Below are 19,664 nucleotides of genomic sequence, written 5' to 3' on the forward strand. Positions count from 1 at the left end.
TAATGTTTTGTTCTACTTTGTGCTTTTTCAGGGGGGATTCCGGCTCGAGATTTTGGACCAGAAAGAGAAACCCATCATGAACCTTACGCCGGTAGTCAAGGGAAAGCCATTCCTACGGGAAGATGCTACGTAAGTTATCTAGGATATCCCGGATAATAGTTGTAAAACCTAACAAATGATTCTTGCATTTCAGAGCTCAACAGTTCCAGGTATCGCTTCCGAAGGACTTCACCTGCCCGGATTGTACTATTCGGTTAACGCGGCAAGCCGATGAGTGGGGTGGAAACTACCTGTTTTGGTCTTGCGCCGATGTGGACATCGTTCAGAGGAAGGAATTCCGTGAAACTTGTTCCGGACATGGAAAGTTCATCGCACGATGCAAATGCGAAAAGAAGTACTACGGTAATCGGTGTGAGTTTTGGGATGAGTGTACCACGAATCAGGACTGCGGTATCCAGGGAACATGTGTAGATCTGGGGGGAACTTCACTACCTCGCAAACAGTGCTACTGCCGGCTCGGGTGGTTCGGACCAGGATGCAACAAAAGTAAGAAGCAGAAGTGTTTACCTGATTTGATAGCGATGCGATAACAGAGTTGTTTCAATATTTGCAGAATCTCCAATCAAATCAACGGACATTGATTACTCACTTTACAAGCTTAAGAACCTATCACCCGATCTGAACGTGTATTGGCGTGTTCTCAAAGAGCAGAGTGAAATCGAAGTGGTTCTCAAGGTCAACGGAACATCGTGGGTTGGCTTGGGATGGCGCCCGCGGAAGATGACGGCCGAATGCAAGAACTTCCCGCTTATCGGAGCAGCAGCAGCAGTTGAGGCTGGTTCGGCCGAGCCGGAACCGGGTGCAGAGCCAAATGCTGAACCGGAACCAGGTGCAGAACCAGAACCTGGAAGTGAACCAGGTAAGAACTTCTGAACAATAGTACAGATATCCCACGATGTAGGACGTACCTCATGTCGGCGGTTTCCATGTAGGACGGAAATACGTAGACGGAGATCATTAGCTTACTGGATATCAGTTCTTTTTGGTTTCAACATGGAATATATTGATAACATACGACATATAAGGTTCGATATCCGGCTACTGACTGATATAGCTACCATGTCAGCACCTCTCCTTAATTCAATGCCTGGGTATACATCATGCTTGCTCAATTTTTTACCACCTATTAAAATTTCAACCTTGTCGCTCGCCTATTCATTTCATCATTTATAAAAATCTTCTACAGACTCCCTTTGCCTTCGAGTCGAATGACCGATATAGCCATAACAAAATAATGCCTGGGTATATATTACAATTCATTAGCTTAAAGTACTACCCAAGTAACATTAGAAGCTGCATAATAGTTTATTTAGCTGAATGAACAGCAATTTTAGCTGAATAAGCTTTTCTTCAACTACCAATGTTACTTGGGTACATGTACAATTCTTACCTCAGACATCTCCACTGCATCTGCTCTCCAACACTCCTCTTCATCACACAACCTCCGAACAGCACATCTGCCACCGAGCTCCTTCGGTCATTTGAACTCCTGTTGGCACCGAGCTTCTTCTAGCTGCCGAACTCCTCCTAGCCATGAGCTCCTGAGTCAACTGCACCCCCAAGCAACCAATAGTTCGGATTGTACTTAAGCAGAGAACTCCGAAGTTCACTTTTGGCACCGTAAAACGGGGTATCTTTGATAATGCGGGTAACTTTGTTAGTGCGTAACCTACCACATACTAAACGAAATATCATAATTTCTGTTAATCAGTTAAGCAAAACGAATGTAAAATTAAAGAATATTAGTATGACACTTCATGTAAGAGTGGTATTCATTTGAATCAAGAACATTTGAGGTTTTTTATACAAATATTAAAAATTGACACGGTTTTAGCATTTTCGAAACGTTTACAAACAATCTGTTCTACGATCACTATTTGATGTAGTTTTGAATAGTTGGCCACTTATTTTTGACAGCCTAGTTATCATAGAACTTGAATATGGTCTCAAATCTCTTAGCGAATAGCCTTTTCACAAACTGGGACCATTTTTGTAATCTTAGTCAGAAATTTCCATATAACGTTTAACGTCTAGAGTAGACCTATTCATATTTTCAAAAATGTCTGGAAACTCCCCAGTCAACCAAGGCTTTTATTTATCATTGCGAAATGAACTTCTGGCCAAAATTTCACTTAATTTAGAGTAAATTTAGGTATGCTTCAAATCAATTATGTGTTTTTTGGCTATTTTCAAGCTTTAAAAAATCATAACTACCGAACGAAACATCAAAGTTTATTGGAAATACCTCTACATAGTAGTTTATCCACACGGGTAGAAATCAGAATCCAAAAACAAGATTATGACTGATATCATGATTCTAGTGTGTTTTCATCTTATGAAAATACACCATGGTTTGGACTCATGAAATCATGAGTTAGATTGCCGTAACGCAATACACGCGTTAGGTTTTTGTTGCTGATTGCTCGGAATCATGATTCAAGTGTCAAAAATGATGAGTCGCGCATCCGTTTATGATCGACAAAATAAAAAAAAAGTTAAAAACAGCATACATTGAGATTCGAGCCAAGAACCTTCCGATTGAAAGCCACATACTCTACCACTCAAACGCTTCATCATCTTGAATTAGGAGTGATCAATACGAATGAGATGAAGCAAAGTGCGCCGAGTAGTGTTTTCACACTGGATCTTACGCTTATGAGGAATCATGATTATGACTCCAGGAACCATGATTTGTGATCCTGATATTATGACCTAACCAATTTATGAATTTCATGATTTGTAAATCATGGTGTGGGGATCAGATTTTTATCCGTGCAATTCTACGAACTTTTGCCGAACACGATTTTAAGATTGAAGCAAGTTTTAACACAGTTTGGTTGAGGTTTGTATCTCGAGGTTCTTGAAAAACTCTTTTTTCGGGAAGTGTTTTCATGCCTGCATGAACATTTCGGATTTTTAATTTCCAGGCATGATGACTATGCATATCTTAAAGTCAATCCCGTTCAAAGTTACCATTTATCTTACGAAAATAAATTGTAAAAAAATAGTAATTGTAAAGCACATTTGTAAATCCACTGTGGGTGAGCCAAGAGCACCACCGTGAGCTTCAAAGAACACAAAAAAATGAACGCGTTAGCACTGCCTTTTCTCAGTCGATGATGATGATTGTTTTCAAATCATTCTAAATGATCAGTGAAATGCGATCAAAACAATCATCACTCGGAAAGAAAGAGCAATGCTAACTTGTTTTCATTCGTTTTCGGTACATGTGTCATGCATGATTTAATTATCATCAGGTTGCGATGCAGTGTTCGATTTTTGGGCATTTATTGTAATTTATTGCCTTGAGCAACATGTAAGCTGTTGATCGTCATTGAAGTAATAAATGTATTATGTTCGATTCCCGTTGACAATGGCATGAAAAAATAATTTTAATGGGTGTTTTATATACCATGTATATTGAGAAAACTGTAATTTCTGGGTACTGTGGAGAACAAATTTGGATCAAACAATGTTAGAACCCAATTTAATCTTACTAGCGTGTTCGACAAACTTTAACAGAATAGAAATTGCTTTCAAATAGTGGTAATAGCATGTGGTTTTGATTTTCCACATGCTAGTTATGATTTTTTAAACCTTGAAATGAGCCCAAAAACACATTTTCAACTTGAAGCATACTGAAATCTTTATCAAATGAGCTGAAAATTTGACCAGACATTGTTCTTGGCATGAGAATTCCAAATACTGCTTGACCGGTAGATTTCCAGACATTTTTTCAAATATGAACAGGTCTAGTCTAGAGGTATGCAATGCCCTACAAATGTTCGTTATTCATTCAATTTTGTTCGATTCACACTCCATTATCAAAGTTACCCCAAAACAGAAAACCGACTTTCGATTATATGAAGAATTATATATCCATTCAAAATAAATATTTCGGCAATCTATCAACTGCAATCGATTGCTAGGATGCCAGTACTTGTTTTAAAAATATAAATTATAATTCTTTGAAACAGCATGCATAAATATTCAAGTTTTCTTCGAAAAAAACTACCAAAGTTACCCCGTTTTACGGTATCTAATTTTAGTAAAACTTTTGCGCTGATTACGACAACACTACGGATACTAACGGAACTTGATTCTCGAAAGAGTAACTCAACTTATCTAGAACTAGAAAGTTCAGAACAAGTTTGAATTGAACTTCTTTCTTACTTGAATGTATAGACAATTGTCTATAAGCAACTTTGAAGAACTTCATGTGATCTTAAAAATGAGCTGATTAGGCCGTAACCAATGCCGAATGTCGTAACCTTGGTAAAGACGAAGTTTGTACGAGCTAATAGTCTATTAAGCTTGCTTGGGTGGTGGTGGCTAACTAATGACAATTATGTTTCTAATTTACAGGCACGGCCTACTTTGACAAATACAAATTAAGCTAGACCTGCTACATCTCAAGTCATAAGAATAGAGCCATCCGGGAAGTCTTGATTCACGTCCGCAAAGTCTCAGAAATTATCTACTCGATTCATACAGCGTGGTCGTTGAAGTAGATTGGATTTCTTCTACGTCTTTAATCGGTGGCACAGGGCTTGTTCCCGATGCACTTTCGTCAGGACAATCAGCTTCTAGAGAGGCCGGCGTCTGAAGCTCAGCAGAAATAGGAGCTTCGGGAACATCCGACAGTGGTGCTGTTTCAGCCGGTCTGGCGATTGCGACAGGAAATTGCCCTTCCTCTATCAGGATTTCCCATGGTAGTTGCAGCGTTGCTGGCTCTGGCATGTCGGAATCGTAGCGGGAGCGTATTTGGTAGACGTGCGATCTCACTAGCTGACACGATATAATTAACGGAACCTTGATGACTCGACCTGGCGTCCAAGACTTGGTGTTTCGGGAGTGCTGTTCAACATACACCAGGTCATTTTCTTTGAAGTCACGCTTGACTGCCATACCGATGGTTGAACTGATCATTCTGCTTGTGATTCTTGACTGTCGGGGCTACAGGATAAGGCTTCTTCAAAGGGTCCAACGTAGTACGTACTGGTCGTCCTAGGATCGCTTCTGCTGGATACACCGACTATGGTGTGTTTTGCTATGGAGTTGAACGGTACACCGAAAGGAATGTATGCAAGAGCTCTAGTGTAGGTGACCCTTCCTGGTGACCTTCTTGAGACCACGCTTGAGGGATTCGACGAAACGCCCCGCTTGACCATTTGACTGCGGTTGAAAGAGCAGTCCGAAGGTGAGCAATAGCATTTTCACTGCAAAACCGCTGAAACTGCACACTGGTGAATTGTGTGTCGATATCCGAGACCAAAGTATTCGGATTGCCGAAACGGGAAAACGTCTTACTCAGCAGATCCAACGTCGCAGTCGATCGATCGAGTACGGAAGATTTCGGGCCATTCGGAGTAGGCATCCACAATGACGAAATAATAGTATCCATCGATTGGGCCAGCAAAACCGATGAAGACACGTTGCCACGACTTCACTGCGAGGGGCCACGATTCCAGGGTTGCTTTCGTCGGAGATTTTGCTGCTACAGCACACGCGGTGCACTGACGAACATATTGCGCTTGATCGTCGTCTACATTAGGCCAATAGATGTAGCTGCGGGTCAGAGATTTCATCCGGTCCATTCATAAGTCCACGATGTAGCTGTCGAATAATACGTTTGCGGAATTCGAGTGGCACGACGATCAATCGCTAAATATGACGCAGAGGTCGACGATTTGAAGTCTATCTCGTCTAGTGAAGTACTTTTTGGCGTCAGGATCTTCAATTTGCTTTACATGGGCCGGCCAACTTTCTTGAAGAAAATTCACCACTTGTTGGAGAACTGGATCTTTTTGCGTTTCAGCCACTATTATCTGATGCGTGACTGAAAGGTTGCTGATGGTGTCAACGAGAGTTGCTTTTGCTTTGGATACGACGGGCACGGCCGCTATCACGTAATCTTCATTTGATCTACGTTGTGCTGACATCAGTCGGGACAAGAAATCTGCGTTGCCAAAGTTCGTTTTCGAAACGTGCTTGATGTAGAAGTCGTACAGCAGGAGTGTCAAGGCCCAGCATTGCAAGCGGTTTGCTGTGTATACCGGAATCCCCTTCTTTGAACCGAATACCTTGAGGAGGGTCTGTCTGTAGGAAAAAGTGGCGTCCGTAGAGCATTTTGTGGAAACGAGTAACCGCAAAGATCAGGGCCAATGCTTTCTTTTCAACTTGGCCGTAGATAATCTCTGCTGGTGTCAATGATCGAGAGTCATTGGTGATTATCTTCACTTCACCGGTCGGGAACCGATGCGATCGTTGGTCCAATTCCAGTGGGCATCCTTCTTGAGCAGATGGTCCAGAAGTGCCCGGAGCTTCTCCATCTGCTTGATGAACCAACCGTAGGAACAGAGCTGCTGGACATCTTTTGAAGGTTGCATCATGGTAATGGCTTCCGTTTCGGATGGATCGGGTCCACTATGTGTCCGAGGAACTCGATCTGGGAAAGTGCGAAACGGCATTTTTCGAGACGTAAGCGAAAACCATACTCACGATTACGCTCTACAACAGCGTGGAGATGGCGATCGTGTTCCTGCTTGGTTCGACCAACGATGAGGAGCGTCGGATAAGCTTGCTTCCAATCTGAGAGAGAGGAGACAGCTGGCTTAGATTGCGAGCTCCGAAAAGTCACGGGAACCTGTCACCAACTGTCACTGGGAAACCGGCACATTCGAAGGGCAAAGCGTGAAAAACCGTCAAAATTCAAGTAAAATTAATCAAAATTTCTAGGTGATTTTCAATGATTTCACATTTCAAAAAGTTGAAAACCTAAATATAATTGTGTTTTGCAAAACTGCTATTGATTTTTTTACATTCATAACCTTTTTCATGGTGAACAACAAGAAGGGAATATGATTTTGACCAAAAGAGGTTCACCTCACCGTTGTGCACAACCCAAGAATTTAAAAAAGAAGTCAAAGAAGGCAAATAAAACGGGCCAACTGTCAGTGAGCTGTCTCCTCTCTCTCAGCTTCCAATGTTGCGAACCGTGTGGATGTTTCTCGTCTTGACGTTTTCTTTGGGCTTCGAATGCTTGGATGGTTTCGAAGCTGTGGGTTTGTTACTAGAACAGTGCCCTTCCTTGTTCCCATGTTGCTTGCATCTTGAACAGGTGTGCGAAGCGAATGGACGACACTCATGGACATAGCAGGTCACCACACTTCCAGCATGGTGTTTTGGATACTGACTTGCTTTTTACAGGATCTTCAGGTTGCGAGGGACAATGTTGGCGTTGCGTGCTTCTTTGTTCTCCACCATCAGTGTGTCCAGCTTGAGATTGGCCACGCGGTGGCATTCTTCCACTAGATTTTGCTGGTGGCTTCTCCTAGTTCGATGACTTTGATTTCGTCGGCTTCCAGCTTCGAAATCAATCTGGCGGATGTCCGCAGCGCCCGTGGCGATTGGAGTCCACAGACGAAACGGAGCGATTTGAATTGATCTGCGGTGAGCTTGGAAAGTTGAAACGCTTCACAGTGTTTGTTCACCATGGCAGCATACGAGTCGAACGCGTCACTTTTTACGAATTCAAAGCCACTGGTAACGGGAATGGAAGACCGACTTTTGTCGACCGAACAGTTTCTTCAGCTTTGTGACGGTCTCCTCCAGCGAGTAGTCCCGAGGTTGGTTGGGAAGAACCGTATTGACGTATTTGTCGTGCAGATATGTGCTTAGCTTGCAAAGAAGCAACCTCACACGGGCGGCATCGTCAAGGCAGCCGTCTTGCGTGATGACGTTCTCATACCTTGCGTACCAGCTATCGCCTCCGTCCTGATCGTACTGGAAATCCTGGATTCCGCTTGCCAATGACTCGATGATCTTCTCGCTGCCAGCAATCGGATTGCCTCGGTGTCCCAGGTTTTCGATCTGTTGCTGCTGCTGCTGCCACGCGATGAGATTGATGAGCTGCAGGATTGCGTTCTTCAGATCCGCGTCTACCATTTTCTTTATTGACGCTTGAGTGAAAAAATCTTGAGAGTCTTCGAGTTGCTTCCAAACTTTTTCTCCCGGGTCGAATCGAAATAGCATTTGGATAGTGGTGCTTCAGAGCACATGTCAAACGACAGATGTCTTTTATGAAAATCTCCAGAAGCTAGATAGGCCAGTTGTGATTCAGGTCGCTAAAAGCCATGTATTGGCACTAGTTGGCGATGGAGTTGTGGCTCCACCGGATCGGCCATTTGGGAAACGACAAAGAACATGTTTGAAGGATTTAACGAGGAGAGAGTGAGGGCTGGAGGTGCAAAATTGCTTTGCGAGCCGTGCATTCATGGAAAGCAGACAAAGGAACCATTTGGGCGACATTCAGATAAATGAACAGGAAGACCGTTGGAGTTAGTCCACAGCGACGTGTGCAGACTTGATACACCCGTGGCGTGGGATGGACCCGTTGAACAGCCCGAAGCTGGAAACGAATCGGGAGCTGGTGTTTGACGAAGTGGCAGAAGTGCAGTGCCTCAGATGTGGCACAGACGAGATTCCCACGGATGTCAGAGAGTTGAAGAAGCGGCAGGATTGGCCAATGTGGAAGCGGGCAATACGAGAAGAACTAGAATCACTGGATCAAAACGATACTGGAACGTTAAAGGTGCCACCAGCGGGGAGAAAGGTCGTGGACAGTATGTGTATCAAGACTAACTTGCCATGTACTTCCACCAAATGGACGTCAAGAACACTCTCTTGAATGGCATGTTAGAGGAGGAAATCTATAAGCACCCACCGCCTGGCTTTTAGGTGGGAAGTAATCGAATCTTCCGTCTGAATAAGGCTATTCATGGCCTGATGCAGTCCTCACGGAACTGGAACTTGAGATTCCATGAGTTTATCGACTAACTCGGGTTCGAGCGAAGTGACCATGACTACTATTTCTACTTCTTGAAAGGCAATGGCGTCGTCATGAATCGTGAAATGATCGGATGTCTTGTGTACCTCACAGTGACTTCCACATCAGACATTTGCGTGGCGGTAAACTACTTCGCCGGCTTGCAATGTTGTGCGATATCTTCGGGGTACTGCGGATTATCAGTTTGCAAATTGCAATTATTTATTTATTTATTTGGTTTTACATCAATTATCTTGATAAAACCTCACCAACAATTCACTCAGTTCATGGCCGCTTCTCTCTTTCCTCGACTGCGACCAACGCTCTCCAGGTCCTGGTGCACCTGGTCAATCCACCTAACTCGCTGCGCCCCACGCCTTCTCGTTCTGACCGTATTCGAAGCGAACACCATCTTTACAGGGTTTTCCTTGTTGACACGTTCAAGCGCAATATTGAACAACAGGCACGAAAGTCCGTCGTCCTGTCGTAGTCCCCGCCAAGACTCAAACGAACTGGAGTGTTCGCCCGAGATCTTTACGCAGTTTTGCACACCGTCCATCGTTGCTCCAATCAACCTTGTGAGCTTCCCGGGAAAGCTGTACTCGTCCATGATCTTCCATAGTTCTACACGGTCAATACTATCGTATGCCGCCTTGAAATCGATGAACAAATGGTGCGTAGGGACCTGGTACTCACGGCATTTCTGGATGATTTTCCACACGGAAAAGATCTGGTCCGTTATCGAGCAGCCGTCGATGAAACCTCCTTGATAACTTCCAATGAATTAGTTTGCTATAGGTGATAGACGATGGAAAAGAATCTGGGATAACACTTTTTAGGCGGCGTTTAAGATAGTGATTGCCTTGCTTCCACTCCTCCGGTAGCTGTTCCGATTCCCAGATTCTGACTATAAGTCGATGCAGACAAGCGGCCAACCTGTCCGGGCCCATCTTGATGAGTTCCACTGTCCACTGTGCTGACGTAGCCATCGCCTTCGCTGTCCTGACCTTCTTGCCTGTGTTCTCAGCGCCATTCAAGTGTTCTTCGTAGTACTGCTTCCACCTTTCGATCACCTCGCATTCGTCCGTGAAGGAACAAGTTACAATTTTTGAGGATTTACCAACTGAGCATCGCAATTATCTCGCATCCACGAAAGCTGGAATGGATGAAACACATCGAAGTTTAGTATTATTTTGTGCGAGAGCTAATCAAAAGGGGCAAACTTATGCTGAAGTACCAACCGACGGATGGGCAGCCCGCTGACATGTTAACGAAGGGCTACCGACCGGCACCACGTTTCCGGAAGTTCAGAAACATTATAGGATTTATGATAGGACTAGCTGATTTAGGCGGGTCCCTTGGTCTTTGTAGATATCAACTCATAGAGGTTTAGCAGTATTTGCTTTCAGATCTACAAGTGTGACCAGTTTCTTAATGATAATTAATGAGATTTACACCAAAATTGGCTTAACAAAATATGTCTTATCACGTTTTGAGCTGAACGATTGTTTACGGTTATCCTGAAACCGCTTTGAGTGTAGGCCTTCTAATATTTGTGAAATTTGGAAATGAAATCCATACTGATGCAGAGCTCACATTCGTATAAATGAAGATCATAATCATTGAGAGATCACTGGTCATGCATTTAGTTGTAAAGACCTGTATGCTAAGGAGTTATTGGATAACCTTGAATAGTGTTTAAACTTAAAACTTATGTGACAGCAGGACAGCTGATAATTATGCTCTTAAGATCAAAATACCAATTTTCGAGGTCACTACTTTATTTTTTTTTATGTCTACTACCTTGGATTCCAAGACCTTTCAAACAAAATTGTCGAAGAAATGAACTTTGTACGTCATCCCGCTATTAAAGTTTTCCATGTTAGAATCAATTACCCGAGATTTCCTAAGCTGTGGATCTCCATCTACGCAATAGTAATTACCAAGGATGGAAATCTAGTGATCATGATAAAACAAATGATGCATCGTGGTTGTTCTTTATCATGCGATCATAGCAACAACGATAAACCCTTAGTCGTCAAGCCATCACAACAAAATTCGCTCAGCGAAAAATGAATCGCTCGGCATGTGTGCTAACGATCAATTGTTCGCAAACCGAATTCATAAATTTTGGAAGATTTTCACGCTTCCACTCGGTGATATGACTTCTAGCATATAATTTTTGATCCCAAAGTCAATCGTGCATAGAATGTGAGAAAGTTTATTCGTGAATTTTAAAATGATTCGCGTTAATCGCAACATGTTACAATATCCGACAAACCCTTTGTCCTACGACAAACAGTTTATCGGATGCTCGATATATCTATGATTAGCGCGCGTGGTGAGGTGTTGAAATCATGTTGCTGCAAGAGCGATGGCCCTCTTGGACCGTTCAAATACCGTGTTGTTTGTCGTTAGAGCTGATTTTTTTCCATCCTTGGTAATTACCGTCCCAAATCCTGGGATAGCTGTACAATCAAATACCTGCATGTGTGGTTTGCTGTGATGCTTTACTTTTTTTGCAATCTAGAACCGGAAGTAACTTCGGAACCAAATGCTGAACCAGGTGCTCATCCAGAACCCGAGCCTGAGAGCACTTCGGAGCCAGAACCGGAACCAAAATCTCCTAAAGCTGAACCTGAACCAGAACCAGCTGCCGCTGAACATGAACCGGAAGTAGCTTCGGAACCAGAACCGGAAAGCACATCCGAACCGGAACCGGAATCCAAGGCGGAACCAAGCGCTGAACCTAAGTCTAACAAGAAGAGTAAACGCGCTACTTCCGGTAAGTGTTTCAATTTGTGGTTTTCTCATATTCTAGTTTTGTTTTTTGCCTTGCTTTGCAATATCACCGTTTCCTTCAACAAAACATTCTCCATTCCCTTCCCAGACTCACACCCACCTGCAAGCGAGCCCGAACCGGAGTCATCCCCCAAGGCGGAACCAGAGCCCAAGTCCGAACCGGCATCGGAACCAGAGCCAAAGGCGGAAACCACTGCCAAACCGAAGCCAGCCGCACAGAAGAAGGCCAACCCCTGGACACCGCGACACGATTTCAACCCCATGGATTGTACGGATATCGTCATCGGAACGGCTCGTGGCGAGAGTCATCGAGTGTGGGACTACTACACCCGGGATCGATCCACTCCACGGGTGGACTCCTTCTGGGGAGGCAAATCCGACCTGACCGCTACCGGAGGCTTCGAAGTCGATGGCGTTACGACGATTGTGTTCCGAAGAAAGCTGGAAGCCAACGAACCAACGGATCACTCGTTTGTGGACGATCTGATGCACGTCATCTGGGCTAAAGGACAGGAACCGGGAGCATATGTTCATTCTCCACCATCCGGACTGGAGAAGGAAATGGCCAGCGTGAAGGACTTCTATATGCGTGATGAGCTGAAGTACCACGGTCATCGGATGCAGCGTGGCGTTACGCAGATCAACTTCTTGGAAGAGAAGAAACTTGAACCGGTGAAGGCAGCCAACGGATCGATGGCCATGCCTGAGGATGGCGTCATTGTACCATCTGGTCCAAAAAGCCACGAATTAGATGATGAATGTCAAGGTTTCTGGAAGTACCCTAGGGACTGCGAGTTGGACAAACATAACTGCGAGTACTATGCTAGCTGGCAAGTCACCGGCAAAGGCGATTCCATGCACTTCCACATCGAAACCAACAATACTGGAACTTGGACCGGTATTGGATTCAGCAAGGATCAGAAGATGTCCCAAACTGATGCCGTAATTGGATGGGTGGACTTGAACGGAAGGCCTTTCCTGATGGACACATGGATTAATGGATACTCATCTCCAAAGCTGGACGATCGTCAGGATTTGTTCAACGCATCTGGAAAGATTCAAAACGGAATGACCATAATGGACTTCAGTAGAAAGCGCGACACCATGGACGACAGCGACTTGGCCTTCACGGAAGACCAGTGTCTGTACCTAATGTTCCCACTGAGTGGAGGAATGTTCAACCCAGTGAATAAGAAGATCAGGAAGCATGAATCAGTTCCTGTAGTGACGGACACCCGAGTGTGCATCAAATCCTGTCCGAAGCTGTTCGAATATCTGTTCAATCCTTCCGTAACTCCAGCACCTGAACGAGTTGCCTATCGGGCAGCCATTATGCTGACGAACTTGGCTACAGGATTTGAAGTTCCGGAAACTGGAACCCCAGAGTACAATGATCTGTCGAAATCTATTACGGAGAGCTTCAACGGTATGCTCAAAGGCGTCGGAGGATTCCACAAAACCGATGTGGTCAATTTTGAAAAGTAAGTGTAAATCAAGAAATCAGACGTTTGTGATTATGACGAATTTATTTCAAGGGACGCCAACGGAGTCTTGGTCAACATGAACATTCTGCTGAACAAGGATGGAATCGAGAGCAATCTGGTGGATGATCCAGCGAAGCTGGAGCAAACTATCCAACATCTGATTCAGAACAATTTGTCTTCCGGAAAGGTTGGGGCTCTATCGGTTGATCCGGAGTTCCTAGAATTCATGGCGTTGGAATGTGAGTCTATGCGGGTAATGAAGCTCAACTTTAGCTAATTTATCGAAATATAATCCTAGATAAGCAACCGATCAAAGAGGAACCCTCGTTCTTCGAGCGAGCTGGAACCAGGCTGTTCACGATCCTGGGCTGTATCGCTGCCCTGGTGTTCATTGCCATCGTGCAGGCAAGTTGCACTATCTACAAAACGAGGTCGACGAGGCGGATGAAGGTATGAGGGTTTGTCCGAAATAATATGTTTCACGAAACTTATTCGTTTCTATTTTCAAGGAACAACTGATCCCCAACTCGGCCTGGAAGGATTACTCGTCCAACACCAACTATGCGTTCGATAACTTTGAAGCGGACATGAAGAGCGGTCATCACGGTAAGCACCGGTCGGACCGGAGCTACAGCAATGGCAATAGTCAGCAGACGACACTGCAGATGTCGCACTCGCCGAACAAGTCTCAGTACTACGAGATTGACCGGACCGATGGAATGCATCGGGAACGAAGCAACGGTGGCGATCACAGGTAGGTGTAGTTTTCATTCTGGAAATATCGTTATTAAATGGCATAGATGATATTCCTGTACGGCAGGACAACCTCTTTGTGTGGACATTTTCAGAATCCAAGAGTAATTTTACTCTAGCTAGTTCACTTCTATGAGATTATTGAATTTAGTGTCCGAACACTTCACAATACAGTACAAAGTTCTACACAACGCGTGATTTTAACATCAAAGTTAGAAGGTTTAACATGCTACTTATTTTTTTCTCGTTTATTCAATTGTAAAACTTACAGGTAGTCAGGAAATTAACACCAAAGATATGGCACTTTTTGAATTTTAAATTTGAAACAAAAAGTGTTCGAGCATACAGAACTCTTCCTTAGTATTCTCTAAAACGGATATCATTTACTTACAGGTATCCACTAATACAAGACACTGGTTATATTTTGAATTCTCCATATATTTGCCCTGACCATAATGTCAAATGAATGATTACGTAATAATTACGTAATTACTAATTATTAGAATCTTCTCAGATAATTCTTGGAGTTTACCAGAACTTTAGGATTCTCAAGTTCTCATAGATATTGCCAGGAATCTACCACGTATACTGCAAAAATACGTATTAAATTTCCTCAGGTTTGGTCAACTAATCTTCTATTTATATCACTATAAATCCTCTAGAGCATAGTTTCCCAAACTTTACAAGTGCGCGACCCACCAGGAAAAAAAATGTTGATAAATTGGTTTTCCACTAAAATTTTTGAAGTCTATTGTTACTTTATTGTTCTTTACTTTATACTAAGAACGTTTAAATTACAGAGTTTACGATGTTGCTAACATTTCAATGTGACTAATTCTTGTTCAATTAACACAACAACAGCAATCATATCGAAATATTATATTTCATGATGCATTTTTGATGGAAATAAATATACAAAGAATTTAGAATAAAAAAAGTTAGTTTTTCTCAACTAGAAAGTTATCTATTTTAATTTTTGCTGAGCTGGATATTTTAGCACTAAGACAGTAGTGTTGGATCCGTTGAATATGTTGCATGCTCCTTGTGGGCGAGCGACGGAATCCGGATCCATTGTGTCCGGTTCGCGTTGCGCGGAAGAAAAAACGAAATGCGCCGGTAAAAAACAAAAAATAACGCGTCAGTAGAGTTTGATACGTTTAACCTGTTGTATGCTCCTGTCGAGCGAGCAACGAAATCAGTCTGGTTTGGATAGTGCGGTCATTCGTGTATATGCTCACGTATTCATTTCGAATTATATATTTATCGTTTACCAAAACGAATCCTTTCCCATATCCAAACTCCCAGTGTTTTCTTGTGGAAGTGCAGAGGACTCCTTGGCTTCTGTAAAGCAAGTAACACGTCAACATTTCCCTCCCATTCCCAAATTGACCTGCATTTGGACGCAGCCGGCGCCGGTATTGTTTATTATAATAATAAGAGGTACTGGTGGTATTTACACATTGAGGATGATACTGATCCCGAGTAGCGTCTGTTGGTTCCCTGTGTAGGTACAGCTATTCTTGCAATAACGGAGTAGCAACTGCGGGCGGTCAATCATGCCATGCTCATGCTCATGTATACCGTTTTGATTCATATTGCGGACACTTAAAGCTTTAGTGACGTATAACTTATTAAAAACGCATTTAAAATAAATCATTCTGTATAATTACCTCGTGGTATTGAGAATTCAAAACACTTCACTTTCGAATGGTGGGTGAAGATTTTGATTACGCAACATGAACTATTTTAAATAAATAGAAATGTATGGACTTTTCTTGATTCTTATTCCGGGCGCTACCTTACTTTTGTCTTATATTCCGGACACTTTGATTCGAATCCCGGACAGCTCATGAAAATCGCATATAGAAAAGTCAAATAATCAATTGAAATCGTCAAACTACAAAAGAGGCGCCTAAGGCACATGGTGCAATTATCTCATTTTGTGTAATTTTTATGTGGAGTGTATTTTACACCCACTTTATTTTCCGTGTGTTATTTACCCACATTTGAGTGTTTTTCACGTGGCGTGTTTAATGTCACCGTGTTGAGTTGTTTTGGTCTGAAGTATTAGTATTGGTTGGCAACATAATCCACCACCGTGTTTTGTAAATATTTTAATTCGTTCATTTTCGTTATTTATTTTATTTAAAATGTGTAGATAGTGTAGCTAAAATGTAGGGAAAAAAATACCGTTCTGATTGTTCCGGTGAGTGTGATAAAATTAGTTCTCGTTCTCCTCCCGTTGCACAAAAAGCGACACAGCATAAGCAACATAACAGTCGAGCACGGTGGCAGGAGATGATGTGGTGTGTGTTTGGTCGAAACGATGACGTTTCAAGTGAAAATATAAGGGAAAAAAAGTTTCGAACCACGAAGGGCGACGGTCGCGTTTGTTTTGTTTCCGCGAATTTAGAGAGTTTCGCCACTAAAAACCGGGAAATAATGCCGTCTCTGTCCGGAAGAAAGCTGGAAGATTGTTCCCAGCACCATGATAGTGGTTCCCGATCGGAAAGTGCCGGCCCGTGGTTTCGAGAACGCGAGTGCTGTGTAGTGCAGTGAAAAAGGTTTAAACCGCCACTATTTTGTGAGTGCTAAACGTTAAGGAGCTGTTCGCTTCCCGGTGGTTCCGTCAAAGGTTCCCAAAACCCGTTGTCTTCGCTACACAGGCTCAGCCAATAGAGCATAGTCGCGCCCGTGTAGCTAATCGCCAAGGAAGACGAAGACAGGTGCGTGCAAAGGGGCGTACCACCTGTGGCAGAATTCTGCGGAATCTGCCGGGACTGTCTACGGCGAGTAGGCAGTTCGGTGTATATCACCAGCGCACATTGGACCGAATCGACAATTTAGCCGGAAAAAAGTGTTATCTCTGTTCTCATCGATTTTAGACGTTCGATGTCTTCAGAGAAGTTATTCGTAATTGAGTTTTGCATCTTTTAAGGAAAAAGTTAAATAGGGTGACCCATGTTTAAGCTAAAATTTTGACTCAAACTTTTTTATTCGATTAAATTTGTGGCTGCGCTCTTCTGCAAACTTTTAGAAAATGTTATTTTGAACAACTTTGTCGAAGACACTTTTAATCTAACTCTTCATTTAAGCTAAGTAAATTGATTTTGAAAGTTTTAACATAGGGTGGACCCGAAAAATCAGTAATTTTGATCTACCTTTTTTGTTTTCAGTTTTACGTGAATGTGGTCTTTAGAAGAGTTGTAGAGGAAGTAAAGATACACATTTTTGCTGAACATCGCAAGTTTGTAATTCTTGTGATTTTGAAGTTATAAGCAAATTTACGTGAAAAATTATGAAATCTTAAGATGCCCATAACTCATGGAGTTGGTTCGATAAAATTTTTCTTTAAGTGGCATTCGAAAGGCCATACCATAGGCAACTTTTGCTGCAAAAACTGTGAGAACGTATTTTTTCTAAATTGAGAAAATTCACTTCAAAAATATACTTAAAAAACTCGAAATTCGCTTGTAACTCACAAGATTTTAAAGTTAACGGCGTGCTGTCTTCAGCAAATTTGTAGAATTCAACTAGATCTATAACTTCTCCATACACCAATTTCAAGAGAAATGTGAAACAAAATATGAAGAAATGATGATACGATTCAGATGTAGGTCACCTTATATTTATTACTATAAAACATTAAGTTAGTATATCAGCAGTCGCTTTCATATACTTGCTGGTGTAAACTTTGTATCGTATTATGATTTTATTATTATTATTACTCAGTGGTATAATTCACGTATAATTCAAAATGTTAAATGATGCCAATACAATATAAGAAACTTTAACTGTTTCGTCATTGTGACTGAATACATACAATAGTGTCCTGGGATACAGAACTGTGGAAATGGTGGAATAATCTAATATTATTGAAGTAGCCGAGGTAATCAAAAAGTGTGCAGGTTTGGAAAATTATTGATTGAATAAAAGTACAATTATATTGCTACTACTTGAATAATTTTGTATTAACTAATAGTAAAATGTATTATAAGTTTTACATATTTTTGTTTCACATTTCTCTTGAAATTGGTGTATGGAAAAGTTATAGATCTAGTTGAATTCTACAACTTTGCTGAAGACAGCACGCCGTTAACTTTAAAATCTTGTGAGTTACAAGCGAATTTCGAGTTTTTTAAGTATATTTTTGAAGTGAATTTTCTCAATTTAGAAAAAATACGTTCTCACAGTTTTTGCAGCAAAAGTTGCCTATGGTATGGCCTTTCGAATGCCACTTAAAGAAAAATTTTATCGAATCAACTCCATGAGTTATGGGCATCTTAAGATTTCATAATTTTTCACTTAAATTTGCTTATAACTTCAAAATCACAAGAATTAAAAACTTGCGATGTTCAGCAAAAATGTGTATCTTTACTTCCTCTACAACTCTTCTAAAGACCACATTCACGTAAAACAGAAAACAAAAAAGTTAGATCAAAATTACTGATTTTTCGGGTCCACCCTAAGTTAAAACTTTCAAAATAAATTTACTTAGCTTAAATGAAGAGTTAGATCAAAAGTGTCTTCGACAAAGTTGTTCAAAATAACATTTTCTAAAAGTTTGCAGAAGAGCGCAGCCACGAGTTTCATCAAATAAAAAAGTTTGAGTCAAAATTTTAGCTTAAATATGGGTCACCCTATTTAACTTTTTCCTTAAAAGATGCAAAACACAATTACGAATAACTTCTCTGAAGACATCGAACGTCTAAAATCGATGAGAACAGAGATAACACTTTTTTCCGGCTAAATTGTCGATTCGGTCCAATGTGCAGCGTCGCTAGGGGGGGGTCCGACAAAGAAGTCTATCTCCTCCCCCTAGCTAATTGTTAAGGACAGCTCTGCCCATAACTGCATAACAGTCACATTCGACATTTTTGACAAAATGGAGTTAATACCATGGAGAGTCATCAAATGATAAATACTTTCGATCAACTTACTAAAATCTGTGAGTTTGCTCTAGAAAATTCGAAAAAAACACCAAGCTGTTTTGTCACATTGGCAATTGTAACCGCATAACAGTCACATTGAGATTATACATGAGCCTCATAATGTAGTAGCAACGAAATTTCTATCAGAATTATTTTCTGACTATTCACCCAATATGCGATATGAGTTGTACAAAATTTTAGCCTCAAATAAGCTCTTTTGAATTTTTAATGATTTTTTGAAATTTTAGTTTCCTCCCATACTGCAGTAAAATGCAAACTTGGTTAGCGTTAGCGTAGTTACGGTATACTTCGTAGATTGGATACTAGCAACATTTATGTTCCTTTTTGATAATCTCATTCAGACTGCTCTCAAGATCAAGGATGAGGAGTATTCCTTGATCCAATCTTAAACAAGAAGACCAAAACCATAAATATCGCTATTCCTGGCCACGCCCATCTTTACCGTAACTTGGGATAGGGGAAGGAAATGTTGATGTAGCACTTACTTAATGAGAGGCCACCGACTCAGCGACACCCTCATAAGTGCTACGGAGGTGGGGGTTGGGAGAGGAAAAAAAAAGTCAGGATTCGCTTTGAAAGCTAGCGATAGACCCATGGCATTTATTGTTTAAGCGTTTTGAATTTAATCTTTTGAATGCCGGCAATCAAAGAGAAGATATTTGTCGTATTTAAGATATATGATTAATAAGATTCCGCATAGTACTTTCCGTTTTAAATAATTATGTGTGCGACGAATCAAGTGTGGGTATCTGCTTATTAATGATTTAAAAGCAGAACCGATCCCTC

General features: G+C 41.8%; 1 protein-coding gene across 2 annotated transcripts in view; it reads left to right on the forward strand.

Moving 5' to 3' along the window:
* LOC5571274 overlaps positions 1-19,664 on the forward strand; it is a 138,123-nt gene that overhangs the window by 108,025 nt on the left and 10,434 nt on the right. For both annotated transcript variants that reach the window (XM_021840211.1, XM_021840212.1), the window contains exons 4-11: positions 32-129; positions 194-546; positions 614-919; positions 11,418-11,672; positions 11,778-13,170; positions 13,225-13,412; positions 13,472-13,623; positions 13,683-13,927. In XM_021840211.1, coding sequence (XP_021695903.1) covers positions 32-129; positions 194-546; positions 614-919; positions 11,418-11,672; positions 11,778-13,170; positions 13,225-13,412; positions 13,472-13,623; positions 13,683-13,927 — 2,990 coding nt within the window. The remainder of the gene's footprint in view (positions 1-31; positions 130-193; positions 547-613; positions 920-11,417; positions 11,673-11,777; positions 13,171-13,224; positions 13,413-13,471; positions 13,624-13,682; positions 13,928-19,664) is intronic.

Source organism: Aedes aegypti, chromosome 2, assembly GCF_002204515.2.
Source record: "Aedes aegypti strain LVP_AGWG chromosome 2, AaegL5.0 Primary Assembly, whole genome shotgun sequence".
Classification (NCBI taxonomy): domain Eukaryota; kingdom Metazoa; phylum Arthropoda; class Insecta; order Diptera; family Culicidae; genus Aedes; species Aedes aegypti.